Below are 25,561 nucleotides of genomic sequence, written 5' to 3' on the forward strand. Positions count from 1 at the left end.
TCAAATAGAAATTGATATTTTCCGAAAAGAGAAACCTACTAAAACTGGTCTTTTCTATTAAAATGTTAAATTAAATAGAGAAAATATTTCTATCGATATTTATTAATTAAAACTTTTTTAATTTAAGTTTTATCCAAAATGAAATCCATAATTTAATTAAGAATCGAAGCAAATAAATTAGTTTTTCGTTCGTAAAAATGTGAATCAGATCTATTGATAATAATTTTTAATCAAGTTATTATTACATTTTTCTTATACAATTAAAAATTAACATTTAATAAATACAATTAGCAATATAATTTAGCAATTTAGCAATATATATTTTCCACTCGCTGGACTTTTCCAGCCAATTCCGATTTCAAAACCTTTTCTGCTTGTACACATAATAATGGAATATATTAAATTACATTTATATGCTAATGTTATGTCTATAATAATCCTGAAACACGCAACAATTTATACTAATTAGCCATAATTTGTTTTGTTTCAGAGAGGAAAAGAGGTCGACAAACGTATACACGATACCAAACGTTAGAACTGGAAAAGGAATTTCATTTCAACCGATATCTCACTAGACGGCGACGTATCGAGATCGCACACGCGCTATGTCTGACGGAACGGCAGATAAAGATCTGGTTTCAAAACAGACGGATGAAGTGGAAGAAGGAGAACAAGACGAAAGGCGAGCCGGGCTCGGGCGATGGCGACACTGAAATCTCGCCGCAGACGTCGCCGCAGGGTTGAAAGAGCTCCGAGAAGTGGAACTTCCTTTCCATCTCTCTCAGGGTCGTTTATACCTTGTTTCCAGCTACTACCTCCTTCCTACCCAAACCTGAATCCTCATCAATGACCTCCAAATAATCCCTGTAAGCAATGACGCTTATTTTGTCGTGTTAATCATGTTGCTTGTACCAAAAAAAGAAACGAAGCAGATTAAGGCGAGGAAGTTATAAAAGGACCCGTAAACGCGCTCGATAATGAATAGAAGGATGACGATAAGAAGGGATGCTGCGATAAGGCAAGAGGAACGAGAGCGAAATGAAACGGAGAAGTCTGGATGGAATATTTGCGAAAATACGCATGAATGTTGTGGATCAGGATTATTAATGAAGAAGAGGAAAAGGAAACGTTAAAATAAAACTGGATCACATGCTAATCAGAACCGCGTTAACCTCTATCGAATAATTGTACTAAACCTATAAACACACATATATATATATATACATATATATATATATATATATATATGTATATATATATATATATATATATATATATATATGTATAGGGATGAAGATGTACGTAGTTTAATGTGAAATCGTGCGAGAGAGCGAGTGATCAGTAATACAAGTGTAGTAATATACGAGTAAGGCGCATGAGAAAACGTGGTAGTATGCAAAGAGTGATAGATATAAAGAGTTAAAATTGTCGAAAGAATGAGACGCGCGAATCTGATTGCGAGGATGATAGAGAAAGAGAAGAAGGAGAAAAGCGTTGAAATCTTTTAGGGAGAGCATTTTATTATTTATTCTCTTACATCGTAAACACACAAGTAGAGTCGTAGGATCGATTAGTAGAGTAGCAGTACGAAGAGATGTCCGTCGCGTCTGTATTTAGCGGTAGATAAGCGGTTTATATATAGTGTTTTTTAGAGGATTGTTAGATAGATCTTTCTTTAGTACCGCGGTGGTTCCAACAAGAATACTTTTGATTCGTGCCAAGTGTGATCTTCGAACGTGCTTTGATCAAATTCGAGGGAAGGGTTCGAGTAAACAGCGGCATACGGCAGATGGACGGCAAACGCACAGTGTGAAAAGCGGAAGAAGAGAATCACGAAGAGAGTTCTATCCTGATAACAGTGATACAAGTGTGTGCAAAACTAATTCTATTGGAAACCAGTGAATTTGATGTATAAATGTATAAGGATCATGGCGATGTTTTGACACGTTGTATGGAGGAAAAAGGCGATAGATGAACGACCGTGGATGTGAAACGGATTACAGTGCTGAATGATAAAGTGAGTTTTGAAAAAAAGAAAAAAAAACAGCGCCTTCGGCGGAGCAGAGTCACTTGACGTTTCTTCATCAGCGTCATTGCAAGGTTAGTCTTGACAAAGATTGCTAATGATGTGTAATTATCGATTACGATTATTTTGTCTCTCGTTAAATCGTGTGTCCGCGTTTAATGAAATCAATAAGCTTAGTAAGAATTTCAACGGGATGATTACGAAGAATACGTTTTCACGTGTATAGTTATTTCTATATATTGTTAATACGGTTGCACGAAAGATAACTATACATCTACTGACCGATAGTTGGAAAAAAAATTTGTTCCTATCACGCATATTGCTCAAAATATAATGTGTAATATAAGCAGTTTTCTCGTAATTAAAGAGCGTGTCCGTCTAGAGAAAGATGTTTGAATATTTTGACGTTTTACTTGTTGAAAATTTAGAAATGTCACATTTAATTTAGATGATGACATTTTCTAATATTTCTCGCAGCAAACTCGGAACTTTTTAATTTGTCAAACAAATTTGAGTGCTTTCATAGAAAATACATTTAATATTATAATATTATACAATATATTATGATATTTAATATTATATATTATGATATTTTTTCAAACGTTTAAATAATGCGAATTTATAAAATGTATAAATGGACATAATGTACAATATCTTTTACGATGTCGGACACGTAGTGTGATCTCGAATAAATTATTTTCTTCCGTAATATACTCATGTTGGTCTCGATTCTTCCTCTTTGCTTAAGAGCAAATAATTGAAAGAATGTGACAATTCATTTTTTTAATGTAGATATCGCGAAAATTTACTCTTGCTCCGCGCGACATGACGCTAAGTTACCAAGTGTTGTAATACATAGCATATTTTCGGAATAGAGAGGAGAGGATGCTTTCGGCATGAAACCGCTTGGCACCTTAACAATGGCTTCGAGCCGACAATATAATTTTAACCAAAGACAATTTTTCGGTTACGTGGACTCTACACAACACATAGGTCATATATTTTCATATGTATTTCGATTCAAACACAATTACACCTTTTTTCTTTGAAAAATTTTTACACACCTCTTATGTAAAAAAAAATTCAAACATTTTTTAAATTTCAGTATTATACATATAATGCACCTTTAATGAATCATTTCCTGTGAAACTTGTATCTATACCTTACGAGATTTTACATATTTATGTCACATTATGTTACAATAAATCATGAAGTATCTCGTAAAGTATCGATCTTATGCGATCTTACTTTGATACTTTTATATGCAGAATAAGTAAAAGAACCGAAATATATATATACAATATATATATTTATATATATATATAAAAATTATATTCTCATATAAAAAAATGGAGATAATTCTTACATTTCCTCTAAGCGATTTCAGCTATAAGTGAAACATTATTACCATACTTGTTCTATGCAACGCGACGCTTTCGTTGGACAAATTTTCCTCGCATAGTCCTCAACATTACGGAAGATGTTAATTATTACTGGTCCATTCTGTGTATAATAATCGGTAATATTTTTGCTTACGCGATGAAAACGTTACGCGCGCACCCGGGAAATGCGTGATTAGCAAGTCCAATTTGCCAATTTGTATCGGGAGGAGCGGGTTAAGCGTGGCAAGCGGTATCAGTGCACTCGTCAACTCGATCGTCTGATCTGGTTCGATGAATTGATTCGATTACGCCGTATCGGGAGATCCAGCCGGGGAAGGCCCTGGCCACGTTGTAGCCGGACGTAGTTGAGCCGATTTATTCCGCCGCGGCGAATTCTGTGCTGTGTTGTAAACTTAGATCCGCGCGACATAATTATTTAGTGTACATCTTGTATACACATACACACAAATACACACACCCACGCATACACGCGACGATTAACGATATACGTAATTAACGATATTGATAGATTTGCGAACGGTCGAAAATGTCGGGAGGTGGTCAGTCTCCTTCGAGTCTCGCTGCATAAATCGACTCCTTACCATTTTTGCATTTAAGAAAAAAAGAAATGGAAAGAAAAATGGCGAAGGGGGAGTGACGTAAACTTGTATAACCGTAATACGTAATACGTGGTCTAGCTCGCGTTCGCGCGTCGAGATTGACCAGCCTTTCCTTCTCGAGAGATTTATTTATGTAAAACCCTTTGTCCTTGCGGAGGAGCAACGAGAGGAGTGTGTGAAGCGGAAAATCCGCGGCGGTCGCTCGCTGCCGCGCGTATTTTTTTTTTTTTTTTTTTCTTTTCTCTTCTGGATACGCTCGCGTAATTTAACCAATCACGGGGTCTCACGGGAGAAGCATCCTTTTCGTTATATTCTGTTATTCGACTTCGCAATTTTGTACGCAACTTGATTACATCAATAACAGAGATATTATAGTCGCTCGTGAGATTTTTTTCAGTTGTATAGAAATTTGCGCCTTTGATTTTTTCAGCATAACACGCGTTTATATATATATATGTATATCGCCGAGAAATGATTTAGACGTAGATGTACAACCTCGCACGATCGAAATGAATATTTTGTTGCGGGTAGATCACGTGTGTAAGCTCCACAAATTGTACATTAATCCGCATATGATCGATGTGGATCCCACATTAAGATTTGTATAGTAAAGGAATGGCGTGTTTATACGAGAGACACACGGAGAAGATATTTCTTACTCTTTGGCCGTAATGTCAAGTGTTATAATACCGTGACCAACGTTTTAAACAAATTTTATGCCGGAGATGTCGATTTAATTGGAAGTTTTATTTCACGACACGCAGAAGGGGAAGGGAATTATGGGATGACTCTTTTTCTTACGATTTGCTCTATTCTCTCATATTACTCTTTTTTGTCAAAATTATTATACATATATGTTTGCAGATCAAATTTGAGACGTATATATATATATAATACCGATCATATAAGTCGAAGATTCTTTATATAAACATCGGTTGTGTAATGTGTAAGAAAGTCAAATAGTGTGCAATAAAATAATATTAACGTTTAAAAAGATACGATGGGTGTCGATGCTGCAAAAGTAATCGTCGAGCGATCGCCGTGAATGCGAACACAATTAAAGAAAAATGAAATTTTGTATCTATCGAATAGCAAAAACTATTGCTTAGATTAAAAGTATATATATATATATAAATATAACACGCGAGAAGAATGAAATCCACATAGTATTAACTGGGAGAAGCAAAAATGCAAAATATATATTTTATCTTTACTCATGTATATGTGTGTATATATATATATATATATATATATATATATATTTATATATATATGCGCATTGAATTACAGATAAACATAAATTAAATCAAGTGTACCGTGAGTGTATGCAAAAGTAGAATTAATAAAGCTGAAACGCATATATAAAATGCAACACGGTGTGTGTACGTACGAAGTATGTCTCTCTCACTAAGATATAGTATTTCTCGATAAGCATAACATCTAAAAAGTCTAATTCGTAAAGTAAAGAAATAATATTTAAGTCAAAAACGGGCATGTCGGTCGAGTTAGAGACGGCGATCGTGAATTTGAATTAAATTTTTTGTCTATATAGATAAAAAGAGAATCTCGTACATGCAGCATACACCACGGGGAGAGAGGGGAGAGGAGCGCAATTAAGAAATTTTATTTATTATTGTCCACGATACGCGCGCGCGCGCGAGAAAGAGAGAGAGAAAACGGCGAAAAAAATGTACATAAGTCCGATCTTTTTAACTAGGCTATCCGCGCAAAACGCTACCACTAAATAGAGAACAAAGAATACGAAGAAATATATAAGTAACGCTTGTCGATGAACGAGTACTTTTCAGACCCTAATATTGTTTAGTCCAGTAATATTTATTGATAAATGTTTTATATATACATGTACATGTATATGTATATATATGTATATATGTATATATATATATATATATATATATATGTATATGTATACTGCAAAGTGAATTTTTCTGTTTGTTTAATTGATTATATACACAATAAATATTTTTTATAATGTACTCTAGATAGTTGTAGGTATATTTGTATGTACCATTACTCTAACACTTCCTTGAGTATCTCTACGTGAAGTAACACACGTGGATCGGTAGAGATTACGAGATCCTATGCTGCTGATGTACTCTCGCATATCCAATCATTTTTAACGGATTACACACGTAGATACGAAACGACGTTTGAAAAAACGATGGTCGAAATTGTCCGTATTTCGATACTTCACTCCTTGCTTGAATTCCTTGATTTCCATCAAAAAATCATGTTTTTTAATCGCGCGAACGTTAATTTAGCGAGAAACGCGTATGCGCCGAACAGTTCCTGGCTTCCTGTCACGTTTCAGGAAGCTGTCATTAGTTTCGTATACCATTTATATATCGTACTTCAAATCTAAATACGTAATTTTTTTTATTTATGTAAAAACAAGCAAGTTGTGTGGAAGTCCCTCGCCTCGTCAAACTATCCAATTTGAATTTATCATTGCGAAATATCTGATCGATATTGTTTTAAATATAAACGATTAGAAGCTGATAAAATTTTATAATATTCCCTAATTGATAAAAGACATTAATATATGTTGCAATACGTTTTTATCTTTTAACTTTATCGATTATCATAAATTTTTATAATGTGCTAAATTGACGATGTAATATTTACTATATTCGCTTGATTTAATATACTTGAACCTTGTATTTCGATGTATGTGTAAATGTAAAGGAAGAAATCAAGGCATTATATAGATGTATCGCTTACGTATAATTGCAACTAGGGGAGATTGCCATAAACGTGAAACACGAAAAATTCGAAAAATCCTTTTTGCTATTTCGAACATTTCGCGAGATGTGCGGTCTCGTGTATTGATTATATAAGTTTCGCCATGTCAAGACTGATAGACTCCGTATAAAACGCGAGACAAGAATATTATACAATAGTCGCTAAAAAACAAGATGACCGATGTAATTATTTATCGATAGACATAATTATTTAATGGTATCCATTGTGCGTTTGCATTGAAAACTAATTATTTCAGAAAAAAGAAAAAAATCCATAGGTCGAGAATTAATTTAGAGCGACTTTGGACTTAAAAAAAAAATCTTTCCTTTTGTAAAAATCTCGACATCCAAATACAAGACGCAAGCAATAAGAATTTTCCGAAGTCGCTCTAATTTTCATTCTGACGTCCCCCCCCCCCCTCCGGAGGACACGCAGCAGGCAAGAGATGCATTTGTACATAATTAGTCATGGAAAATGGAGATCTTGCGTTTCTTTCATCTTTTTTTTTTTTATTATCGGCAGGGCAATGTTGAAAGGCGACGTCTGACGTCGCGGCATCGAATCGCGAGCCGCGACCCTGTATACGATACCGCGTAGGTAAAGTAGGTACCTGTTTACTAGACTAAAAGAATAAAAAAAAGAGAGAGAGAGAGAGAGAGAGAGAGAGAGAGAAAACTTTACAAAGTAACGGTAGCAGAGGTCTAATTAATTACTATTTATTGATACGATATAGTAACGATATGCACACGATATGTTGAGTTTCTCGAGTAACCTTTCAATTACTCAGTGACTCGACGAATATAACTATAGAGTAAGAGGATGACAATATTTCGAGAGCCGCCACGTTGTCGTCCGCTGATCCGTACTTACGGTCACTCCAGTGTGTTGCAATTGTGAATTTCACAAATTATACAAAAGATTCTTTTCTCGGCAGAGAATTTCGTACGCGACGATTTATTCGCGGCATTAATTATTCGTTGATTTATTTACGACGTCGATCGTAATTAATTATTGAAATGGAAAAAAATAAAGACTGCCTTGTCGCAGCCCGTAACCGTACATTAAACGGACCGTTCATTAATTCCTTGACGCAACTTTTGTGAAATTCCACCAAGGTCATCGGGGATCGCGAAATTAATTTTTAGACCCGAGAAACAAGTTCCGGATATACATAATACATATATGCCACGAGAATTTCCGAGAGACAAATCGCACGGTGTATCTCGTTGAAAGCCGCGGAGATGCCATATTTTACAAAAGTTCGCGTTTAACGTGTTTATCTAAAATATACGATGACGTGTACATACGATTAGATCGATTCGCGATCTCTTAGCACACACACACACTTGAGTCACCATGGTTATGCATTGCCCCGACCGAAAAAAAAAAAAAAACAAAGTATATATGTATCATATATTCCACGCATAGTACGCGCGCACACGCATCCACACGTGTAAACACGCAGGTATACGCACACACGTATGTATACATTAAATATACAAATTCACACGCAGAGAGAAAAGAGTATACATTGCCTATTTACAAAAGACCGGGTACAATGCATTGGTTCCAACGATTGTGCGGAGGAAATACTTAAATACAGGTGTGCCTAACAGCCGAAAACAAACATGGGCAACACTGCTTTATCGAACGATAAAAAAAAATCGAGAAGAGAAAAAGATATAAATATAAATGAATCTATATATATAAATATATATATATACATATAAATTATATATATAAATATATATTTAAATATAAATATATATACGCGATATTATATACTATACTATATATATATATATATATTACAGCTACAACACAAACGTATATAGTTATTTTGTAGTGTCTCGCATTATGTAAACTACATGTATACATAAAGAGTATGACAGTGGCGATATGTTGATGATGATTGCAATGATAAACGATGTCTACGCGAGTGAAGTATGTATTATGTATAATGACGAAAACGATGACGACGACGACGACGAAAAAAAAAAAACCGGTAGATAATAGTATTATATGCTATCATGTGTCGCGCGACGAGTCTAAACCGTATTGTATTATATTATATAAGAATCTGTCCATATTAATAATAATAATAATTATTATATTAATTATAATAATAGCTGTGTTTGAAAACGAGAAATAAATTGTGGTTGAATATGAAAAAAAAACAATGGCTGTGGTATAAAGAGCGGATGTGTGTATCGTGTCCCCTTGTTACACATGTGTACACACGTGCACGCGCACGCACACCTACGCACATTCGAATCTATCCGTCTTTCTCTCCCGGCAGTCGATCGGCGAGAATCTCGGCGAGGGCATCTCGAGGATGATTCTCGGCGTGAAATCACGATTTCTACCGAGGATATCGCGATTAGTACGCCACTGGCTTCCTTTCGAGAGAGAAGTAGCCCCGGTATACCCGGAGGTTGCGTTTATACGAATTGCAGCGGAAGGAACCATTGTATAATCCAAGATGGCCTCCACCTCGGAGAGGATTATTATTGGCTAATACGAAGCAAGAGGCCCCGCCTTGGCTCACGGCTCGTGACGGGATGATTTATTGGGATTTCTGTCTGTTCGCCCCCTTGCGCTGCAACGAACGCCGCGTGCCTAGCTCGCTATCTAGACCGTAGGTAGGTATGCTCGGATTTGCGATATTGGATTTCGACGTCTCGAGATGCAGCTGCAACCGTCCCTCCACGACGGACGTCTTCATTTCCCCGCGGGCGCCTGTCCTGTCCACGTGCGAGTCCGGCGTGCCTCGAGTGTCAACGCCGGATTCAATTTTCGGGAAGATCGTGGTCCTTTTCATATTTTTTTAAGCGTCCTTCCGTTCGCCCTCCAAAGCTCCAGGCGGAAATTTGCGAAGCACCTGTTGAACTGAAATTGCATCGCATCATGTTTTCATAAGCGCGATGAATTTCGATCGACATTAGAGAATAAAATAGTCTGAATGATCGGCCACCTTGTAAACAATCGACAGGAAATGAAAGGATGAAGGACAATCTTTTGAAATATACTTGGGGATGTTCCTTATTAACTATGCGTAACACGTCTAATCCACTTATACGCACTTTGCTGACGCGACATAATTGACATTGCAGTGTCAAAATATATTTTTTTACACTAATTTATGTTGTACCGTTACTCCCGCCAAGTACGGAGTCGATCGATCGGATTAATCCATCTATAGCCGTTCGCCCCAATTGACGCCAATATGTATCGCGTCCGCCAAGAGACGCAAGGTGAGTATAATCGGCGGAAGTCTCGTAATGTTATCGCATTTCCGGAACTGGGTAACGGAATCCAGGTCACGCGAGACGAGAAGAATTCATCGTCGGGGTGAGTAACGGCTAGCAGTGTATGTGCGGTTTAAAGCGACGAGATATATACACGGTGACCTTTGCCAATTCGGTTGTTGCAGGTGCATCCACGAGTTTGTTGCGAGGCGAGGAGGAGAGGGTCCGTATAGGCGCAGGACGAAGCGCGCCGTGGGGGCGAGGACGCGAGGGGGAGGAGGCGAGCGAGGAGTCGGAGGAGTAGAGAGAGACCCGGCAAGATAGAGGAGCCGGTGGGAGGATGGCGGTTAGAATTTATGGCCGCTTTATCACTTTACCGGCCTTGCCGCGTCTCCTTTAGCCGTGAGGAGGGCAGGATCTCACGATGAACTTTGGCACTCGACTACGCTGCACTCGACGAACGGTGAGCCCGTTAACTTTCTTGTTTACTCGCATTTCGCGAGAGATTACAAGTACACCTGTTTTCTCTCTCTCTCTTTCTTTCTTTCTTTCTCTTTCCTTCTCTCTTTCTCCCTCCGTTTCTTTTCAAATTTAGCGCGATGCTGCCTCGCAAGTGCGTTCAAAATCTGGGGAAAAATAAACGTATTATGATCTGAAAATCGCTTACATAATAAAATTTTTTTATTACAAATTTTTAAGCGGTACGATATTGAATAATAATATTCAACACACGGATACATTGGGATTTTATTGAATAAATTAATAATTCTTTTATGATGAAAAATATTTGGAGAAAAAAACACGATTTATTATCGCACACTTGCCGAAGAATATTAAACTGATTAAATTATATGAAATCTTAACGAAAAAAAAAAAAATTAGCTTTTTTTTTTGCAAGCAATATTGCAGTTCATAAAAAAAAAAGATAATATCCGATTAATAAACTTTTGAGCCGCGTGTGAATCAATATGCAATTGCGCAGATTTAGAAGGACGGTAAGATAGAAGGGGGAGATAAAAGACCCCGCGCAGACCTCCAGTCTGTAGAGTCCGCTAACCCTACGTCTACGATCTAAATTTATGTCTTTATATGTTTGTTGCACGCCTGCCTCACGCACGCTTCATTATAATATACTCTTGTGTATATTCCGCGCTTAATCCTCCGATTTTAATTTACTCGGTCCATCGGGGCGCGCGGGGGTGGGAATCGTTTCCTCGGCGATTAACGGAGGAAAAGTGGCGCCGGCCGAATCCGACGAATATCTAGTGTAAACACATTAATAACGGGTCTCGCGAGTGTGTAACTTATCGCACGGGACGCTCCTCGTGCGCGGGGCTCTCGTAAAATTTACGTCATACTACCTGTCGGCATGACGACTACAACTACATAACGCATAAAGTAACCCCACCCTCCCCGCCCCCTCCCCACCGTCCCCTCTTCCCCATTAATAGACCATAAATTCTATCCCCGCAGCGCGCACCGTTGTTATGTATGAGCGTCGTTAGTGTTAATAGAGTGTTAACGGCTTCTATGCCGCTCTCGATTCTGTCCAGGACGTAGGTGACGGAGGTGGTGATGTAGGTAGAAGCTTGACACGATGGTGGGGGGGAGGAAGGGGAGAGAGAGAGAAAGAGAGAGAGAGAGAGAGAATGGTAAGCGGTTACCATAGAGGAATTCTGGTTGCGTGCTGCCCAGCTACTATTAGCTTCGTGTGCTTCTGCTATTTTGCATAGAGAATGCATCAATTTTCGGCGCTTCCCTCTCGCTGGCCCCCCTCCCGCGTCCCCTCTCCCCTTGCTGTCTATCGCCACCTTCTACGATTTTGTCTCCTCGTTCCTCCCTGTCTCTCTCTTTCTCTCTCTCTCTCTCTCTCTCTCTCATTCACTGTCTCTTTCTCTTTTCCCCCCGTCTGGCTTATTCCCGCCTAATTTCCGCCGCGTATCATTCGGCACAATAATCGTATAACACGCTGCTACGTGTGCGATGTAAATCATAAATCGAAGATAATTGATAACGCAAACGCCTACTTCCCTGGAAATGCGCGCGTACGCGATAGACGCGCTCGCTCATCCCGGCTGGCTGTTTCCGCTGGTGTTCGCTTCCCGTTGGCGATGATCGGCTTCGATGAAGATGTCCGATAACGTAGACAATTATCAGGAGTTTACGCAGGTTTAAACGCTCGCGTGTCACAAGGCTCTGTGAAACAGATTTGGAATTTAATTTATAGATTTAAAGATCTCTCTATTATTTTTATTTGCACGGATTGTTTAAATTACTCACTGTGCACTTTATATAACGTTAATAATTAATAAAGTTTTATAATAAAGATAAAATTATAAAATTTTATAAAATTTTATAAAATTTTATAATTTTATTTTTTCGGTTCTTGTATATCATATATATATGTATACGTATACCAAGATTCTACAAAAGAATCATAAATAAGAAATGTACAAAAATATACACCTGGTTTCTGTAATAATTTTGGGGGAAAGTTTATTACATGGTTCAGTTTCAGGTGTAAACATTGTGCAAGTATTGTGTGTACTTGGGGTGGATCATTGCATGCTGCGGAGAAGACCGTTGGATATATAACGTATAACGGGACATAAATCAATAATATCGCTACCCCCTCTCCTTTCTTCCCTCCCTGGGATACGCTCACTATCCCCGAACACTGTTACCGCTCTGTAAACCGCCAAGCGAAGCCGGCATCTCTTTCGCAATCAATGTTTGCGTCTAAAACATCACAGCGTATGATCTCTGGTATGTCAATTAATGCGTGCATCTACTGAAATGTGCGAGGGTAACTTTGTAATTGATTTAATCTACTGATTTATTTTGATCAAGTAATGCTTGCGATAGTATTATAATTAAATACTCGATATACACTCCCTTAAATGACATGCACAATATAGTAATATATAATTGTGAATTAATATATATTATTAATATATATAATTAATATATATATATATATATATATATTATATATATATAAATTATAATATATAGAATTAATATATAATTGTGAATTAATTAATATTAGTATCACTACTTTACACTTGATGGAGCAAATTTTTGCATATCAAATCAGCTCCAATCCAGAAAAAATGTTGGAAAATATCTTCTGATATCGGTACTTACGCAGAAAAATCCAATCAAATTTATATTTATATTTTTAAAATCTTTTATCACTATTTTTTATACACTACGGTAATGAGATACGACTTGACATTTGTCAAGGCGTTAATGCGAATTTATTTCGAGCGAGGGCACACTTTCTACGTGCTTTAGGAAGTTCGGGTCCGGATATACGTCGCCGATATAGAAAGGCTAAATGCAAAACCTTGTAAGGGGAGAGACTCGCGTACTCTGAGAAACTAACAAAACATCCTCGCAATTAGCCGGATGTCCCGATGACATCAACGGGGCATCCCCCGGGAGACCGCCAACCGTGCTACGCGTAGCCTCGCGACAGAAATTTCGCCGCTGCGCCACTCTCTTCGGTCCCCTTCCATCCCTCGTCTCTTTCTCTCTCTATCTCCCTCCCTCTTTCTTCTTCCCTTAACAGTCATTGTCTCGCTCTCGTACCAAGCAGCCTCTCAACGGGATTCTAGGTGACGACATCGTGCTCCTACTGTACATACACCGTGCTTCTACGCAGATATGCTAAATAATAAAAACTTATCGGATTTATGTCGTTCAGAATTGGACGACACGGGCGGCGAGGGTGGAGCGGAGATGCTCGTCGAATGAAATTGAAAAGTAGCCGGGAGATATGGCCCTACCGACGAATATCGGTAGACAGACGAATGGCGTGGGAATGAGCAAGGGGTCGGAGCGAGTAAACGGGACATGAAAAACTGCCGCGCGGGGGCTGATAGACTGAAAAGTGTTTGTTCGACGGACGGGCGTTTTTTTAAAATCTTTCTCACCCTGGGTCATTGGGATGCATTGTACGCGAGATTGGCGCAAATACATTCGCCTCTCATTGTTCCCCGTTAAAAATATCGCGATCTCGTGGATTCAATAAACCTTCGCGAAGAATCAGGCGTGACGTGAGTAGTATCGCGAATATAAATTGAGAGGATTTTGCCGATGCTCTTTTTCTCCCATCTCACGTTACATCAATACTATCGCAAAGTTGTTTATTACGCACACATATTTGCGTCGTTTTAATTGTTTTTTGCAATGATTAATGCGTGAGAGATTCTATTCCATATCTGTACTTTTATTAAAATTTTCTTGATTATTTTTTTAAAAATGATTAGAATGACTTTATTAAATTTCGAATAAAATAATAAAAAAATGTGTTTTCTTGTTTCAGATTCAGTAGACGTTATCTGTTAAATATTATCGTGGATTTCAACAGAATCGTTATGACTTGTTGTTGAACGAAACGTTGTTGGACGTCCTTTCGTCACATATCGTATTATACAAATAAATCAACGTGAATGATGACGCTCTAATATCACTACATGCCATTGTGACCTATTGCTTAAATGGATGACGATTCAAAGTTGTGAAGATACAAACCAGTTCTGGTACCACTAAAACATTTCTGTTATAATAACAGGCACACTGCATTTTTGCCTCATCAAAAATATCGGAGGAAATTTAAAGAAGAATAAATAAATAAATAAATGAAACAGAAATATACAAAATACAAAAATGCTTTTCTACCAACAAATCAAAATCGGATCACGTCGGAGTCAGTTGTCAAGGGTTGAACGGCATAGCGATATGATGCACATGGACAGTCGTCGAACAAAGCCACAATCAAACTATGCAATCGTTATGTTGTTCATTTGGATCGCGATTCAAAACTGGCGCCTTTTCAAGGAGACCGGCAACCATTAGACTACCCCCGTGACATTCGAGGTAGAGTATGATGGTTCCATCGAGTAGGTAGTGCCTAGACGGGGCTCCACCCAGCACTTAGTTTACGTCGCGATTGCGGCCCCGAACACGACCGTTTCCAGGGTACAGTCACGCCCCTGCCATGCGAGTACTGTACTCCCATTCGCTGGCCCATATCTCATCTGGTCCATCGCATTAGCCTAATCTGCCAGCAACGTGAACGGAAAAAAAAAAGGAGAAAAAGGTAAAAAAAAAAAAAAATGCGGCCATATCGACGTTGCCACTGACGGGAGAAATCGCGGCGAGGTGCTGCCACCTGGCAGGATCGGGAGGTTGACCGGTTGTCGAATCGATCTCTTTTTTTTTTCCTCCCCGCAAGCAACGTTGTCTCGCTCTCATTTCGACTAGTAGTTCGATTTGATTGTTCGCGTGTCGCTAGCGTTAATATTTTCCTGTAACAGTTTTGCAGTTTGTTGTTCGTATCCTGTTTGCGTCGGCTAGAAACAAGAATTTCTCCCATGGCCGTTTGATTCATAAAAAGGACCATTGGATGATGGGTAAGGAGATGTTATATTTTAATAATAGATTTGGATGTACTGCATCTCAAGTTTTAAATCAATATTTTACTGTGTATTATTAATTACAAATCGTACAATTTTTAAATGTAGTAAAAATTTGTCATAAAGATAATGTTATCTTGGCAGGAAAAGAAGGGAGATTAAAAATCTCTATCCCTAATTTCTAATCTCTAACCTTTTGGAAATATTACCAATTTCGATTTGTTTCAAATAAATTTTTCCTTCATAAAACTGTTGAGTAATTTTAGAGTCATAGAAATTGAAAATTATTCGTAGAGATAACAAAAGAGATTACAAAACAATTAATAATAAAATCAAGTATTGGTTTTATTATTTAATTAAAAAAAAAATGCTTGCTGTTACAGTTTATTTCATCATCGGAAATCCATTGCAGTTGACGTCACGATGCCGAGCTGCTGACGATGCTGTAAATTCTGGACAGTTGCAGGATTGGTAAGTAATCTAATGCATGAACAAAAAAAATGCAATATGATATAAATTTTTATATCTTTCTCTCTTGATAAAAAAATTTGCGCTTTTTATTTGCTTGAAACATATTTTCTTTAGTCTTGCTTGATTCCTCTTTAAGAAGATAATATAATATTAAGAAAAATAGAAATATCACATTAAGAATATAATATTGTATTCATTAATTAAAATTAGTTTTATTAAAAATAATTTAGAAGTTAATTGGGACATAAAATGTAATATATAAAATTAATGAAGATCAAGGGATCATTTATTGCTTTAATTAACTTAAAAATCATTACACCCTTGTTTTTAAAATAATATTTGTCAATAAAATGTAAAATCTGTCATCTGGAAGTAATGCACTTGTATCAACACGCTTTATGACAGGATATTATTTGCATTTTTATCAGTTTTATTATGTTACAATTTTGTAAACGTTTAAAACATTCTTAAAATGATATGTAGTCTTTGAAAGTCGCAACTTTAATCGGTATAGAATAGTCACATAAGCTTGGAAAATAAGAGAACTGCGCGAAAGAACGCGTTTTTTAGCTACAAATTTATGAAAACGCCGAATGAGCAGATGCATTGTCATGATACACGGTCGCATTTCTCCTATATATTACTAGTTTTAAAGTTAAAAAATTAATCTCTCCTTTTATGCCACACATCTCGTACAGTAATTTACTAACGTTGTCTCTCAAATTATCTGTCATATATATCTTAAATAATACGTTGAATTATGCGGATTATTTAATCACACGATATGTCACTCTCGTAAAATTTTCGCATCGTTCCCTCTACTCTTTATCTTCATTTGAATATTATTTTTGATAGGAAATAATATTGATCCAACCGCCGAAATATTAGCGATATCGCGAGTGAATGTAAATATAGCTCCCACAAATATGTATATCGAATGTGGAAAAATCCTGAAAAATTCGCGATGCTTTCCGCTGCTCTTTGCAGCGACACCGCTTCGACTGACGATGCGTCATATGGTTGTCAGATTTTATTAAAACTGATAAAGTTATATTATAGCGCAAAAAGATTTTGCACATACACGCATACGCGTGCACGGTAGCTTTTTTTTTGCTTTTTTCGTCGGTTCCATGCCGCCACATGCTATCTACGAACTTGTGTGGATATATTGCGAGGCATAAATTTTCGTTTCATTTAAAAATACGTGACGCAAAGTCAGAGAAAGTCTGGTGCGCACAGAAGCGCACTAGGAACGTACGTATGTGGGCTATGTTCCATAGAGGAAAAAAAGCCAGATGTCAACGAGGTATGCGGTTAGGTCGAATATTGCACCGATTTTCGGACGCCCCATAAATTGCTCCAGTTTCCGAAAGAAAACCACAACACGTGTGCTTATTTTAGACGGCACGCTGGAAGTTTTCTTTATTGCGGAAATGCCCCCGCGTTATTGTTGCCGAGGTTGAAAAGGCTAAAGTGTGTCTAACCTTGCGAAATGCGCAGGTAGAATTTCCAACGTTACGCAATATTGTATAAGTTACGTCGTTCGATTTCGACGATTTGACAAAATGATGTCGAATCGTTCTCGACGGGATGTGACAGGTATCTTTGCATAATTCATTTCGATTGCGTTATGTGTCCTAATTAAATCTGCATTTCTCGCAAAACACATGTTCAATGTGCTTTTTAAATCAAATCTCAAATCGGAGAAAAAAGATTAAATTACGTAAGTAATTAAATTCGTCGGTCATTAATTTGCGCATTTCATAGATATCTTTTTAAAACTATTCCTTTTAGTCGAGATTAAAAATTCAAAGCTCTTTTGTTCTTAGTTTTATTAAAAATTGTTCTATTTGCTATAATAATTACTTGATAATAATGATATTTTGCCAAATTCTAATATATTCATTTCGTTCTCGACTTGATGATTCGTTTATTTTTGAACGGATTATTTTATTATCGTCTTTATTGTTCCGTTGAGTTAATAACATCAACATATTCACATGCAGTATCTGTTCTAACAACGATGTTTATTGTTATATGCGTAAAAGAAAGACAAGATTAATGATTCCTTAATGACTACACGAATTATTTTGAAGCATTACTGTCTGTTAAAATATAACTCAATTTTACGTGATGGATATTGGTGTTCTTTCAAAATTCATAGACGTTTGCATAGGACAATGTAATGCATTTAATATAGTTACGAAAACCTATTTTCATAAACGTTGATAAATCATTCTATGTAAACCTAGTGATTGAGTCATAAAATCTACAAGTCGTGAGATTGGAAAATAGACAAGTTAGATGAGATTCAAAGATATAAATATATACGTGCATTTACATGATATACAAGCGTCAATGTGATGATAGTATTTGATATCGAAACAAATTCAGAATATGTGAACAGATTTTGCTGTTGTGATAAAGATCAAAATATGAAAAAACTGAGATCAGCTTAAATTTAGCAATTTCAGACGCTCTTTATAAATTTAATATAATAATATATGATATATTAATAATCGTACCTATATTATTAACTGTAAGACTAGTACAATAAAAATTCAGAATAAACTTTCGTTCATATGAGAAACACGTCCTTAGCAACCTTCAGGAAATTTTATATGAATCTTTAATGAATACTTCAGAAATTTGCTTCGAAATTATACATGTTGCGTGTCTAATCATATCGTGCGCGATGTAATCAGATGACGTATTTTACAGATAATCGTGTACTCTCATTTTTTTGCTCAGTTTAAATTTTTATGCTTATTGTTTCGCAGGGATTTTGCTTTTGCGTGGTTGAAGTTTTTAATTATGATTGAGAAGTGATTAAAATTAGTCTGCAATTTTTTTTCGTGTCTTGTAAAATGTTTCCCGTCGCACGAAGATACATCCGTATATTATATCTGAACAAACGAGATTGCGGGGTAAAAATTCCATAATTTCATAATTTAATTTGAAATTCAATATTGGGTATTTTATGTTGTAATATAATGTATATAATGTTTTATGTAATATTTAAAAAATCTCGCCCTCTTAAAACATTGTTATAGTAAAAATTTCTAATCTGTAAATGAACTTTATGCACAGTCTTGCTATCTTTATGTTTGATATATGGAATAGGTTTGGCCTTTCATGAAAGCCCTAAAAGCGCCGTAAACTGGCAGTTGGCTTGATCGGGTGTGAAATCGAGATAGAAACTTGCAAAGTTTCTGAATCGAATTATCTTGCGAGTGAAATTCATTGAATCTTTGTAAGGATAAGCTGTAAAAGAGAAACAACAAAGCTCTCATCTCAGTAATTAACCAAATATTTCACAAATCTAATGTAGAATCAGATTTAAACGCACACACTTTTAACTAATTATTATATTTAAAATATCGAGCGGACTCGCGCGATAGCATTTGAGGAACGATTTCTATAGAAAGTACGTCTGGCTTTAATTAATGCGTTAGTTTAATTATGCAATTTTCATGATTAAAATATTATAGCGGAAAAAAATTCTTTTTTTCATCGCGACTCTCACATTTTTCATTTCTGCCTTAAATTATAAGTTTTCAACGGAGAGAAAGGCATTCATCACCGTTGAATAAAATACATGGTCATTAATAATACATTATTAATAATACATATTTTTTATGTTACATATTTTGCGCGTATAAAATGTAGTCGTGTAATTATAAAATATTACTTTAAGCTATCAAAGATATATGATTAAAATATTATTAAAATAATATTTTAATTATGTTTGCAAAATATTGTTAGATTTATGGTAAATTATACAATTTGGAGACATGTAAAAACGCGAGAAAATATTATAACGATGTAGCAATTGCATGAAATACTCTTGTTTATACCATGATCATTACTGTTTCTTGTTAAGAACAATCTCTTCTTTTGCGACAAATAGATGGTTCGATTCCGTTTGATTAATCCGTTTACATTCGTGTTTCGATCTTCGTGTACTTCTTCCGCGTTCATCAATCAACGTTTAGCGAAAGTACTGGAATGTTATGTAACTTTAATCGTGTCGTTTGCTTTTTTTCTTTGGTGTTTGATTCATATCTTATTGAAGGTATAAGTTTAATCGGGATTTCGCTTATGTGTTTCTGTAGAGTGCATCATATAGTGGGAAATCTTGTCATTTTATCATATATCTGAGATGCTATCTGGATATTTTAATAATAATATACTGATGTATATATTTTGATTATTTATAACTAAATTATTAATGTGATATAATATATACGCAATATTTAAAAAATTTTATTCTATATTTTCAATGCATTACGGTATTTTAAACACACAAAAATTGATTTTGTAATTTGTACAATCGCTTGATTAAAAATATAAAGTCTTTTCAATGTTTCTTTCTTAGCAAGATTTTTCTTGCATTAATAAAATATAAGTAGGTTTGCTGCGAGTGTAAAGATAAAAATTAAATTCTGGAGAAAGAGTCTGGAAGAAAATATCTTGTCATTACGCGTATTGTTTTTAAAAACATTAAAATTAATCTAAATTTAATTTACTTCACCACATTGATATTAATATAATTGTATAAATATCTCACACATACAAAAAATTTATATCATTTAAAAGCTATTCTGATGAAAAATAATCATATTTTTCTCAAAACCCAACAAATATATTAATAATTTTCTATATCCTACTTAAACAAAAATACGCGCGCTAGCATTAAGATGTAGAATGATTAAGCTGTGCTGGCAAAATGTATAGCGGCAAATGTAGCATGATTAATAGAAGATCGGTTTAAGACGAAATTTATGCACGATACTCTTTTGCCTGCTGGGGATATCAAAGCTACTGCGGACAAATAAATCCAGTCGCATTCCTTGACGATGAATTTCATTCGTGCCACGCACAGAAGGGAACGGGAGGTTTGATTCGTAGGGAACAGAATGGGTCGCCATGATGTCCGCATCAACGTGAAATGACAAAGTGCCATACTGAATTAACGTTTTCGGTAGAGTATCATCACGCGAATGAACGCAATTCTAATATCGTACGTGATATTTATTTTTATAATGCTCGCGGTGGAACACAGCGTAACGCGATGCGCAAAATATAGAGACGCCAACCATGATGTACCATAAACTTCGAAATGTGTTTACGGACTTCTACCGTAAATGCGAATAGTGCTAGTATAACGATGTATAATTTTAAATGTTTAATAATGCCATTATAAAATAATATTGCCGCGCGACACACGTTCTATTTTCTCCGGAGGCTCTCGTTAAACATATTACTTAATATTTTACAATTTATATGCTTTTTCAAACGAAAAAAGGGAATAAACTCTGAACGTCGCGTGCGCGCGCGACTACTATTAATAATCTAGGAAAGTTAAAAATGTTTGTTTCACGTATATACGCAAAAAATAACAACTCGCGGTCATAACGACGGTATAATTTTGAACACTGCTTCGTACTTAACGCTACATCTGACACTTTGATGCTTACGATCGCGTTTTACGCAAATACATATGGCAGGAAGGTAAACTTAAGCTATTCTTGTTAAAAGTCACACGTAACAGCGCGTTATGATCGTGTTTGACATTATGCAAATTTCGCATGACGTATATAACACGCGGCAAAAAATAATATATAATACGAGAGAAAAATTTGCAAGACGTAAGGGAACGGACGTGCAACTAATATTAATAACGTGGCAAAGTTAAAAATGTTTACTGTGTATTACGGCTGATATGAGGGCCACGAGCATGGCAGCAGGGTCCCTTGTGATTGATTGCACGTCTCTACGTCTCTCCCTCTGACGGGGTGTTCCTATGGATATTGCCTTGGCACGGCCCTGCACGCTACGATCTCCCCCTTGCCTCCCACTTTCGTGTCTATAGAGACACCATACCGATCTATTCTGTCCCCTCCATGAATCAAATCGCCCTCCATCTCTCGCCTCTCCTCTCTTCGTTATGATAAAAATTAAAATCGCCTTCGAGGAATGCGATGGAATTAACTTGTTAGTTACTTGTGATTTTCTGTAATCGATTAAAAATAATTTTACGATTCTCACACGCGCACATAATAAGTTCTTGCTTTGAAAAATATTTGTATCTCTTTGTAATGTTACGTTTCTCAAGAGCGTGTTACGTAAAAGAAGAATATTTAACTACTCGGAATATAATTGTGTGTATTAAAATTAATAGCTATAAATTGAAAACATCACGATATAATTATGATGATTGTATCGGGTTTAAACGTTTTTAAAATTTATTAAATTGGAATCACATAATTATGAGTACTTCGCATGTCGTGTCTTACGTTGAACTGCTTTTTGCAGCGCGTTAATGAATAGTTCTGGATACTCTAATTAAGGCTTTATTATGGATTATCATTCTCTCTCTCTCCCTCTCTCGGCAAGATAACGGCAGATGCAAAAAGCAATGACGTAATTGCAAAGTAAAATGCTCTCGGATATAAAGATTCTAGAAGAAAATAACTAGACGTTAAATCATTTAATTCACCTTAAAAACGCAGCTTATTAACGACTCGCGGAGTATACGCTTGTGTAACATTATAATTTACAGTCGTTATATTTTTTTTATAACCTTGCACAAAGTGTGTTCCTCTATTTTCCGTTGTTCTCTGTTTTCTATAATATATTCTTATATTATTATTATTGCGAAATTTATGATAGTTTTTATATATATTACCAGTAATCGTGTGTGATAATATACTTGTACCGTAGCTTTGTAATTCTAACGTGCTTCGTAATTACCTACGTAACAAAAAGATCTATAAGTCTTTAATGACTTCCTGTAATTTTATGTAATACATTAGAATAATTTAAGAAGACATAGAGAGAGAGAGAGAGAGAGAGAGAGAAAGAGATGCGCTTGATCTGTCACTTATAACACGGGGAGGAAGAATGCATTTATTTTTAAACGTGTACTCAAACACAGATTTCTATAGCACGAATGAGACGATAGCTTACAGTCTGTCCCTATTACGCTTTTAATCATCGAGCAAGTTTGCGAGAGGAATCTCATTAACACATGTATATTTCTTACTTAACGTATATGCGCGCAAGGCGGTTCCTTGACCCCTGCGAAGCCTCCATACGTGTTTAGTAGCAACTGGTTGCAGTAGCAAGAATTAGCAATTAATCTTTTGGTTGGTGTTACGAATGGGGATGGAGAATGATCTGGACGCAGAGGAGGAACACGGGGAGAGCGTAATAAAGAGAGGAACGAAAGGAGAGAAGCGGACAGCGCAAGGGCACAGGGCCGAGACTCACAGACCACATATTATGCAAACAACGCAGCAATTACATCGCAGTTTCCCGCTGATTGCTTATCGTTAGTGCTTCTGTACTCTGTAATCTAATTTAAATCGTAACGCATATATATATATATATATATATATATATATATATATATATATTTATGTTACGATTAAATAAGTATTAAAAATATTGATTGCGCGATCGGCCCGGCTTTCCTTTGTCGCGCGTGAAATAATTCGTTGCGATAGGAATTTCCGATAGAACAATGCACACAGCATTCCCATCTCATCGACAGCCCTGACGCTGTTGTACAAAGAAATGGGCAGCGATAGTGGTAGTGGTAGCGGTGATGGTGGTGGTGATGGTAGTGGTAGGTAGGTCCCTCGGGAAGCTGCGATCCTTCCTTTCTCGCTCCCTCGTACGGGAAGGCGAGCGAAGAGCCACGGAGAAGGAGGGACCGCATCTTGCTCCGCAGGACTCCCTCTCTCGCCACCGGGGTCTCGCTATTTATTTTCCAGGATTTCAGAGTCCGAAGCCATTAATCTCCGCTCCGCAGCGTCAGTAGAGCGCGTCAGGGCGACGTCGGGGTGCGTGGCGTCGCCGACGTCGCTCTGCTCTTAGCCGCAGCCTCGTGTACGGCGTTTGGAACCGCGGCGGTAGAGATAGAGGAGAGGAGAGAGGGAGGCGGGGGGGGGATACAGAGAAGGGAGAGCGCCGAGAGATGAGGTGTCGGTAGGAGAGGTCGTGGAAGTTGGTCAGAGTGGAGGGAAAAGGGACGTGTGGTGGTCGGGATGGATGGGGGGGATCTAGGCTGGGTTGCCTCGAAGGGCGAGGGAAGGGAGAGAGAGAGCCCGGAGAGAGGGAGGTGCTGATGGCGGCGACGAGAGGGGAATAGTCGTATGGTAGAGTTATGCAAAAAATATCTGCGTCCGCAAGAAGATCGGATAAAGAAGGTACAGGATATTAGTGTATTAGAATTCAGCTCTGCATCGGTTGAGACGCTATCAGGGACAGGTCGATGATTTATTTCGCGAGTATCTCGCGTAAGATCGCGAGCGTATCGACCAGTTAATTATCGAGCTTAACTTTGTTTTCGGCATGAGGAAAACCCCGTTTTACCGTTAGTAAAAAACTTGGACGATAATTTTTGCATATTTTATGCCGGTAAAACACAGTTGGAGCTCGTAAATAATTTGCATAGCGCGATCGAAGATCGCCGTTAATGTTGGCCCTTTTGTTGCGCGCAAAGACGGACTCGCCGCTGGTTGAATGCCAGCTACGTTGATTGAGAATCGCGAGCGCGTAGCCGCTCTTCTCTCGTTAATTAACATTGTGTTCTTCGTGGGTAAAGGGAGACGTCAAAGCCCCTGTTAGATTCAGACTCCGAAGCCCCTTTGTCCGCGGAGAGACAACCGAGCAACCCTCGTTCCTGCTCTCCTTCACCCCTTTTATTGTTTATCCCACCTACTTATTATGTCAGCATCATACCAGGTTGTACTAACCTCTTGATATTCTAATCGGCCAATTCTCATCTACGCCTCTCGTCACTCCCTCCCACACCCTTGTCGCCGTTCGCTCGGCGCGCTCGTCTAGCTAGAGATTCCCGGAATTCCTGACATCGGCGATAACTCTTAAATTCCTGCAGGATGAAAGAAGCGCAACGCCGTCGGCAGAACGTCCGGAAGAAATACTGTTCCGCTGTTGGAGGGCCGATTCTTTCATGTGAGGGACGAGAGAAATTCCTTCTCTCAACAATCGCGAGGGTAAAATGGAGGCGAGAAATCGATAGTGTTATTTTTGCCGATGGCTCTCGTACTAAGTAGTACGAGAATGGTTATTAAAATCGCCGATCGATATGTTTTAATAAAAGATTATTGCAATTCTAATAAATTGCTCGTGTGTGGGTGCGTACAGTTTCGATAATGTTAGACGTCTATAATTCCGCGAAATTATTGTGTTCTACATTGAGGATTAATTATTTAGAAACGCGATGCGATGCACGATCGTTCGATAATCGTTAATGCTAATCGGTTGGGTGATATCGGTTATCTTATATAATTAAATGCGATTTTTTCATATTGCTTGAAATTTTTAGCTTCGAAACCGTAGCATAATCTCCTCCCTCTCTTCTAGAGAATCTCGATATTATTACTATGTAAATCACCCCTTCTCTACGGTATGCTGACGCTCACGGTGACAGCCCCTGGAGTGCTACGCGATAGGATGGATGAGCTCTAGGTTCTTATTAGATATTCCCGCGCACCCCAACCTCCGAGCTGCAAACCTGTTCTATCGTTCTGCGTCGATACACCCTTACATTGAGAAGAGACGCTGCCTTTCACCATGGGCGGCATGTAATTGAATG

General features: G+C 37.3%; 2 protein-coding genes across 11 annotated transcripts in view; both read left to right on the plus strand.

Annotated features, from left to right (window-relative positions):
* The window catches only part of LOC105252407 (homeotic protein antennapedia), a 99,823-nt gene extending 98,621 nt beyond the window's left edge, over positions 1-1,202 (plus strand). For all 8 annotated transcript variants that reach the window (XM_020027873.2, XM_020027874.2, XM_025410374.1 and 5 more), the window contains one exon: positions 491-1,202. In XM_020027873.2, the coding sequence (XP_019883432.1) occupies positions 491-744 (254 nt within the window). In that variant the 3' untranslated portion in view covers positions 745-1,202. The remainder of the gene's footprint in view (positions 1-490) is intronic.
* A 77-nt stretch (positions 1,203-1,279) lies between these two features.
* Positions 1,280-25,561, plus strand: part of LOC105252408 (pre-rRNA-processing protein ESF2-like) — an 83,891-nt gene continuing 59,609 nt past the window's right edge. For 2 of the 3 annotated variants that reach the window (XR_889303.3, XM_025410378.1), the window contains exons 1-3: positions 10,353-10,502; positions 14,370-15,459; positions 15,846-15,933. Coding sequence is in view for 2 of the 3 variants with exons in the window: in XM_025410378.1 (XP_025266163.1) it covers positions 15,453-15,459; positions 15,846-15,933 (95 nt within the window). In the remaining variant the exon portion in view is untranslated. Of the gene's footprint in view, positions 2,101-10,352; positions 10,503-14,369; positions 15,460-15,845; positions 15,934-25,561 lie in introns of those variants that run through there. The other variant, XM_025410379.1, reaches the window with a different exon arrangement.

This window comes from Camponotus floridanus, unplaced genomic scaffold (assembly GCF_003227725.1).
Source record: "Camponotus floridanus strain SB8 unplaced genomic scaffold, Cflo_v7.5 scaffold31, whole genome shotgun sequence".
In the NCBI taxonomy this organism is placed as follows: Eukaryota; Metazoa; Arthropoda; class Insecta; order Hymenoptera; family Formicidae; genus Camponotus; species Camponotus floridanus.